An 8,770-nucleotide genomic window follows, 5' to 3' on the forward strand; every position below is an offset into this window, starting at 1 on the left:
AACTTTGTAGAAGACAGGAAATAGAAGGAGCAAAAAAAGACTGACCTTGAGTAGTCTTGCTTTATCGTGCCCATCTATTTGAGTTCAGCTGAGGTATGTTTACTTGCTGTCCTGCACTCAGTCTAGCTTGGATCTGTACCAAAGTTTTACTTACAGCAACTCTGTGTGTTACTCAGTAAATTATGACTTAGTCAACTTTTTAATGAGAACTCTTTTCTTTTTCATAGATTTGGTTCAGGGGATTGGTGCTGTATTTACTTCATTCATGCTATGCTCACTTTTTAAAAAATTCACTATGCTTACTTTTTAAAAACTTGGAACCTCTCACATCACATTTTCATTTGTTTCAGAAAATAATAGTAAAAAAGTCTTGGTAGGTGGAAAGAGTCGGACAAAAATTATATTCTAATCAATATTTGTTCTAAAATACAGTTGGCTCTTCTCCCTACTTATGGCATGACTGAATTTTTTTACCTGGTGTTAATCATTCAGCTTAAATGCAAACAGAATTCTGCAGTCTTTGGGGCTGTATAGGAAGAGCATCTCTGAAAATGCTAAAGCTCTCATTGTCTTGAAAACTCACTTTAATGAAGGATAAATATCCTATTCGGCCACCAAAAATGTAAAATAACGCAGAAAGTTAAGTGTCTGTATTACTAAGGTCTTGACTCCAGCTCAGTTAAAAACAAATACCAGCATTGGCAAACCATGATTTTGTATCTTTTGCATGTGTGACTAAACTTATTTCACATTGATTGTTGGGGGATTCTTCTAAAGTATCTTGATTTTTTTTTTCACTTAGGCATTGAAGGTCCTGAGAACTGCAGAGTTTGCTCCTTTTGTTGTTTTTATTGCTGCACCTACGATTACCCCAGGCATTAATGAGGTATGGCATGTTGCAATCTAATGTTCTGTCAGAGACAGAATTAAGGATGAGATTCAAATATGCAGATACAACTCTTCAGTTGTTTCCTTGTTTGTAAATGGAGAAGCACACAGACAGTTGGAGAAGCACACAGACAGTTGTATGGCAGCATTATTAAGTTGATTGAGATGTATTTATTGTTTATTAACTGATTTTTTTTCTAATTCACAATATGAACTTCAAGTTGAAGGATCCACATGATGTATTCTAAAAATATGTATTCTTTTATTTCATTCCCTGCCCTAGCTCAAAGATCCATTTCCAAATCCTTGACAAATCATTAATGCAAATTACTCAATTTTGAGTTGCAGTGCTAGCGCTAGATTACAGCTGGCCGAACTGAAGAACTGGGTGTGCGTGACTGTGCTGTCATCCCACCTTTATCTTTTAGTATTTTTTCTATACAGCAAGTATATATCAGAAATAGGCTTATTAATTTTGAAGACTGCTGGAAGCTTTTTGGAATCGGAAGCTTTGACCAAAGGGGTAATTGCTTGTGGAATAACATTGAGTATTCATGGAGGCCCACATCCTGAACTTCCTATTTAGTTATAGAGTATCTTCTCTGCAGATTGCTACTGATTTCAAAGATAATATCAAGCAATTCTGGATTTAGCTTGCAACAGGGCAAACAGTATTAATCCAAACACTTTATCTTCCCAGCCTTTTTTAAACCATGATATTAAGGTATTTAATCAATTGGATTTGACCATTAATCTGGTCCAAATCTCCTAGATGTCTCCTTGATCACATGAAAATAGACAGGAGCCCTGTCTCTACAGCCTGTTTCTATAGAAATGTAATTACAATATATCACAAGTATGAAACTATGACCTCACTGCAGAGGCTTGCAGGAAAATAAGGAACAAGACAAACATTTAAATGCAAATACCCTGAATGATTGTTAAAATAGCAAGTGGAGGGTGAAAAATATTGGCCTTGAGCTGCTACTTTGCTGGCAGCCAAGGCATTCTACTAGTTCGCTGTTGCTGATTCTCTCTTAACTTGGTTCTGGGACATACACGGCCAGTCTGCACTGGCCAGGGCACTTACCAGATCCTCTAGTGAGCTACTTTAGCTCTAAATTGGATTTTTGTCAGTTTTCAAGCAGCTCACAAAGGCTCTGACAAGCACCAATGCCAGAACAAGCAGTGAAAACATATAGCCAGGAAGAGATGAGAGGGGGGAGAAGGTTCTTTTAGCTTTCACAGCAGTAAGCTGTGTCATTTCACTGTATCTTATGCCTAGCTGATAATATATTCTAAGTTAAATTAAATATAAATATATTTAGTGTCCAAAGGCCTCTCAGAACAGCAGAATTTGCAATGTTAGTGAAGTGACAGTTTGTCTAACTGCTGGTGTTGGCATATGCTGTAAATCAGTACGATCTTGAGAAAATACTAAAATTTTGTATTCTACACTGAATTATCTTTTGTAGAAGCAAATGGCATGGCATCAGTTTAAAATAGCTAGAATAATTCTTAGGATGTGTCAGGCAAGCATTGTGCTTAGAGCAGCAGTTGCATGGGTTTGTTGCCTCTGTACCTGTGTCTTAGCTCCCAAATAGTCTTCTTTGGCTTCACTCATCTGCCAGTGGTACTTACCTTTTCATCTTCCAGCTGTAGGATATAATACAGAGACATTTGGGACCGTTCATATGAGGGAGAAAATATTTTCCATGCTACACTGGGAAGAGGACAGAAATGTACCTTTTATAGTAGTGGTGGGGAAATATTTGTTCATGCCAAAGAAATATTAGTAGAAGTCAAGTATCATGTTTTAAATATTTGCATGCATGCTGTAAGACTGTCTGTATTTTAAGCGCTTGTGACTAAAGTCTCTGTGCATGCAGGGTTTCGCTTAGGCACATGAATTGCTGAACTGAGGCCACACTTATAAAGCATGCTAATTTATGAGTCAATTAAACTTAAGGAAAGGGAGAGGCACAAAATGGTAATAGCAACAGACCTCACCCGAATACAGGATCCTATTTTCCAAGGTTTATTGGACTGCGTGAAGGGACATGTGCAAATTGTGTCCGTGCGTTAGCAGCCTGCAAGGCAGCAAGCAAAGGTGGAGAGTGTGTGTTTCGTATTTCCCATTCATGCTTCCTTTTTGAAAGGTTCATTTGCCTAATGAGTATCCCTTTCTGTTTATCCTCTTATCCTGCTTTGTTTATTTTACATATGCTTTTTGAGAACACTTCTGTAAATGACTGTCCTTTTTTCCCCACCCTTATGTTTTCTTAAATTTCATCTTTGCTTTTCTTTTCATTTTCCTGCACTCGCACTAATTGTACATAGCTGCCAAAATGGTGCAGAAAATTGCCCGTAAGTACCAGCTAGGGGCTGACAAGGTAGTCCTGGTTATTTCAGTAGTTTTAGAATGTAGATATGCTCGTTCCCATTCAACATTGCTTTCGCCATTGGAATAAAAATTTAATATAATAATGGCTTCAGATATCTGCGCTAAAATTATCTGCTAGTAAAAAGAAACTAGAGAGTAAAATTTCTACTCTTACAGCTGCACATCTGAACTTTGTGATAAAATCAGTGCAGAGGCCTGATCTTAAAAGTTTCTCTCTTGAGACACTTCAGCCTATCATAGACCACACAAAATATCTCAAAAATCAAGGACCACACAGCAAGAGTTAGGAGACAAAATATTACACTTTCCAACTGAATATAGCAGTGCACTATGAGCAATTCTGCAAAGCACAAAACCAATTTAAATCATATAGGAGATCTCCCAGAGTGTACCCACCTGTCTAATCACAAAAGAAACTTAAATCAGATTATTGCTGTGCTAAAACAGAGAGAGGAGAGAGCATATCAGGAAGCACTGGAGAAGTTCCTCTTTCTTCCAGCTGTTTTCTACGTCCCATTGCCCGGGCAGCAGCAAAAAGGAGTTGACAGGCTCCACTTTCTTGATCTAAATCTTTACTGAGCCATGCGTAAATCTTTACTGAGTCAAATTCTTCTGGATTTTAGCTATGCTTCCTCCCTCCTACAGCCAAAGAATAAAAGGAATTTTTCTTAAGAAGTTTGCAGTCCACCAGCTGTTTAAACTGAGGAGAATTTCTTTCTATTGGAGCAAAATTGGCCAAGGCCTGATGGTTTGTTTATACATTGTTCACAGCCTTAGAAGGGAATATTAGTAGTTTGTTAGGCTGTGCTTTGACTGTAACAGGCGGCAGCTCTTGTCCTATGTACTTTAAAGCCAAAAAAACCCCAGCCCTAGAATCATAGAATGTTTGGGGTTGGAAGAGACCCCTAGAGGTCGTCTAGCCCAACCCCCCTGCAGTGAGCAGGGACACCTTTAACCAGATCAGGTTGCTCAGAGCCCCGTCCAACCTGGCCTTGAATGTTCCCAGGGATGGGGCGTCCACCACCTCTCTGGGCAACCCGTTCCAGTGTTTCATCACCCTCATTGTAAAGAATTTCTTCCTTATATCCAGTCTAAACCGTGGGAGAGATTTCATGGATAAAAGCCAAGTTTCACTCCTTTCTGTCCCGGTTATGGTGGAGAAGGAGCTATGGTGGAGAAAGAGAGGAAAATTAGGAAAGTGAACTGAATTCTAGTGATAGGAAAGAAAAGTCTGTTCCAATAAAGTTGTGGCTATTCATTTGTCTGCCTGCAGCTAGCTGAACATTTTGACGACTGTCTTCTTTCTTGACTCTATTGAGAGCACAACTGCTGGAGAATATTCTTCTTGAAGAATCATCTGGGATGTTCACTATTCAAAATTGAATTAAGAAATCTTAGAGAAATTGAGAGGAACTTACTACAGCAAAAATTTTGAGGAAGCGATAGCTTCAAAGAAGAATTTTGGCATTTAGGACTTATAGACCCAGAGGAAACGTTTAGCCAAGTCTGAGGTGGTTTTGAATGTACAAATAGATACTCTATCACAAACACAGGTGAAATTTCGTCCCAGAAGAAAACAAAACTCAAGAACTGTAACCTCTTTTCTTTTTGCAGAACTTTAGAAAGTTTGAAACTAGTTGATAGGCAGTGGCCTATCCCAAACTTATTACTGCCCCTAGAAGTGTATGAAAGAAGTAATGTTTTACGTTTTCAACAGGCTAGGAAATTTAGATATTCCAAAATACAACCCACTTCGATCTCAGTAAAGTTGGATCTAGGAGAAGCTAAGTCAGAAACATACTAAAGTTTAATGAACTTTTGGTATTTTTTACGGAAGTTCCCTGCATCACTGGCAATGCATAATGGTCCATACAAGGAGCATTCCTTGTGCAGAAGCACATGAGGAGTGTTTGTCTGACTTTGAATGAAGTTTGTAGCAATTATCAAGTGAAAGTGGCATCCCCCCTCATTTGAGGCTGCAGCTTCAGGAGAGAAGCAGAACTGTAACTTTGGTACAGAACTTCTTCTCCCAATGTGGCTGGTTTTGTAGCTATGGGGAAGGAGAACTGTCTCAGCGGAGGTTGTTCCCTTCAGAGGATCTGAAAGCTGCCATTCCACAGCTACTTGTCACTGTCATTACAAATACTTGGGAAGTTTAAACAGAAAAAAGGGGAGGAGGGAGTCTCTTATTAGCTGGATAAAATTCTGTTGCCAGAATAATTTCTTGTGAAAACAGCTATAGGCACTGTGTCTGTACTTCCTGCAGCCTAAAATTCTGTTGTAATAAAGTATATCCCTGTTGACTGATCAAGTAGGGTGACCCTATAGATACTGCAGAGCAGCAGGAGTCTATACTGTTCATATGTAATTTTGCCCCATATCCACCCCAAACCTGTGGGGCAGGAAGGACGTAATTACTTTCATGTGGCTATTTCAAGGTTCCTGAAAGCAGCAAATGGTTATTTATTTTTTTTTATTTCTAAGGGAAATTGCAGGAAGAGAATTCAAACTTAGAATTGCTGCAGGCCCTAGAGAGGAGCCTTTTGCAATCCCGCTCTCTCAGAAAGGCAGACCGTACTAAGAAAGCCCATCGCTGTGGCATTGCTGGCTGCACAGCGTCCAGTAGTGCTGCTGCAAAGTGGGATGCACGGGTTTTTGTACGGACCGTGGCACAAAGCCATGGGGAGCACCAGTCTGCTGCCGCTTGGCCCTTCTTGAGCACCAGCTGCGTGGTTCGTCTTCAGGATCTCACGCTAAGAGATGCTGGAAATGGCGTGCTCTGAAATAGGAACCGCAGAGTAATGCGGCGTGAGAATTTCCTTATCAGTAAAATGATTATTAAAGGAAGTAGACCCCGAAGACTGATGTTGAACAGAAAACATTACCAAAACCGGGAACAGCTGATACTTGACAATATACCCTCTCCTGTTTCTTGTGTTCTGACCTGGACATAGGCCCGATAGCTCATATTTGTGCACTTGGTACATTTTATTCACATATGGTCTCCATTGCTCATGTCTGTGCTGCTTTTCTAAGCTTCCATCCTCTGCCTTGCTTTTTTAACGCTAGACTTGTGGTTTGTCTCAAGTAATGTCAATAAATAACAGTGCTGTTTGAATGTCAGCTTCAAGAGAGAAATTGTGCCATTTCTCCCATGTGATTTCTGTAGATTTAGGTGGGGGATTTAAACCACCTAGGCCTCCCTATGGCTTTTTTGCCCGTTTCCTTCTCTGTAAGCAACAGTTAGAGAGCTGTTGTAGAAGAGTACGAAAGGATCCAACTTCTCTCTCTCCCATTTTCTTTTCTGACTGCCAAACAGGATGAATCCCTTCAGCGTCTGCAGAAGGAGTCCGAAATCTTACAGAGAACATATGCACACTACTTTGACCTAACAATTATCAACAATGAAATTGATGAAACTATCAGGCACCTGGAGGAAGCCATCGAGCTTGTGTGTACAGCCTCACAGTGGGTCCCGGTCTCCTGGGTCTACTAGCCCGGTCACGAGATGATGGAAATAAAAAATCTGTCATACTGGGAACCACCTCATACATGGAAAACCTCTTCGTTATTGACCTTGTGTCAACAGGTCTTGGCCCCTAGAGACTACCTAGATGTAGTGTGACCTAAAATATAATTATTGTCATGTCCGAATAGATAGGAGGAGGGGGAAAAAAATTAAACACTAATTTAAAGAGACAGTATCTTTTTTTAATCATTTCTCCTAAACTTTAATAAAATGTATCTTTAAATATATGTATTATTCAGTCCTTTGGAATGTTATATTTTTGGAAATCATAGCTTTTTATTTCAAGGGCCCCTAAAAACTGCACAAAATAGATGCTGCTTTCTATAATCTATTTTAATAGTAATAATAATATGATTCTGTTACCTTAACTTGGGGGTGGAACACTACGTTCTTTTTAGAGTCTGATTTTATGGATTGGAATACTTTGCTTTCCTTTATTTATTTGAAGTAATTAGTCTAGTGGTTACGAAACAAATTCATACATTTTAAAGGCCTTTTTTTGCTTTTTTTTTTCCTAGGATAGTATTTTTAAGTACTTTTGTGTAACATCCAGATAATGTGATACTGTCTCTTTGAAGAACTCTGTAAAACTTTTAGAAATTTGAAATTGGGTCTTGACTCTTAATGCATGTGGACAGTCGCAAGCGTTCATGCCGTTGGTGTATCTGTGTTGATAAAACCTGTAATCTACAGCAAAGTACATTCCGTTCATGGGAACACGTACCCAAGGGAATAAAGTAAAATATTATTCTGACTAAGTTGTAAACCTATGCACATCCCTTGCATTTTGGGGCAACTTTATAAAAAAAAAAAACCTGATTTTTATTAATAATAATCATGTAGTGAAATGTGTTTGTAATTTTGTCTCAATTTAATTTGTTGTAAGGTGGGAGGGGGCAATTACTGGTTTCACCATTTCAGATCTGTGTTGTCTGAGAGTATTAACGTTTTACTTAAGTTTAAACAAAGAAATGCTGATTTTTAATATGTATGTAATAGTTTAAAACTGCACACATTTTAAAAGAAAATACTGTGCAATGAAGAAACCAGTTTAGGCATTGCGATAAACTGACTATTCCAAAAGACTCATCTACAACAGCCCTGTAAATTCCTTTAAAAATGGTAATTGACTCTACAGTCTGACCAATTTTTTTATTTTAAATATACTTCCTTTTATGTGTTCAACAATTCAATGCCTTTGGGTCCTTCATTTCATCACAGGGAGTTTCCAGAACAAATCAGTGACTCGCGCAGCGAGAAGAGGTTTCTTAAAGCCTGCTAAGGGAGGGCCCTTGTAGGGCCACAGCCTGCGGTCTCTTGCAGGGGCTCTGCTCTGCCTGCACAGCGATGAGTTCAATGAATTTAGAATTAGAGCAGAGCCGAGTAAGAAAAATTACCCGTGTGCTGACCTGGTGGTTTGTTTCCCTTCTTCATGCTCTCACTGGCCCAGACGGTTTGCATTTTTTTCTGAAAATGGTTAATAGAAGCAAGCATTGCCACCTCTTTCTAGGTGTCAGAAATTCGGTGCTCCTGAAAATGTTTTCTCTTCAAAGCTTGGTTGGCTGTGCTGTTGTATAGTATGAAGTTTAGTGTTCATATTAAAATGATGCAGTGTTCTCAGAGGATTTATCCTCAAAGTTGAGCTATCAGCTGTAATTCATCTGTGGGCTGTTCCAGTTGTTTGGGACCACTCCACGTGTAATCAGAAAAGGTTCTCATGGCTGAACCTTTATGGTAGGGGTAATTATCATAAAGTGCATAGGTTGCGAATTTTCTCCTGCCTGCTCCTACTGCAGGTAGGGTGGACAAACCTCTGCTCTCGTAAAATCCTTGGGCGAAATCTGGGTCCAGCTGGGCATCCCGGCCAGCCGGGTCAGGCAAGGTGCTGTATTTTGTGCAGCATTCGCAGCACAGCTCGCAGCCTGCAGTGCAGAAGGGAACTGGATCTT

General features: G+C 39.5%; 1 protein-coding gene across 1 annotated transcript in view; it reads left to right on the forward strand.

Moving 5' to 3' along the window:
* CASK (calcium/calmodulin dependent serine protein kinase) overlaps positions 1-7,011 on the forward strand; it is a 245,040-nt gene extending 238,029 nt beyond the window's left edge. The window contains exons 25-26 of the mRNA XM_009646334.2: positions 803-886; positions 6,612-7,011. Coding sequence (XP_009644629.2) covers positions 803-886; positions 6,612-6,788 — 261 coding nt within the window. The 3' untranslated portion in view covers positions 6,789-7,011. The remainder of the gene's footprint in view (positions 1-802; positions 887-6,611) is intronic.
* The last annotated feature ends 1,759 nt before the right edge of the window (positions 7,012-8,770 follow it).

This window comes from Egretta garzetta, unplaced genomic scaffold (assembly GCF_000687185.1).
Source record: "Egretta garzetta isolate BGI_Z169 unplaced genomic scaffold, ASM68718v1 scaffold70, whole genome shotgun sequence".
Taxonomy (NCBI): domain Eukaryota; kingdom Metazoa; phylum Chordata; class Aves; order Pelecaniformes; family Ardeidae; genus Egretta; species Egretta garzetta.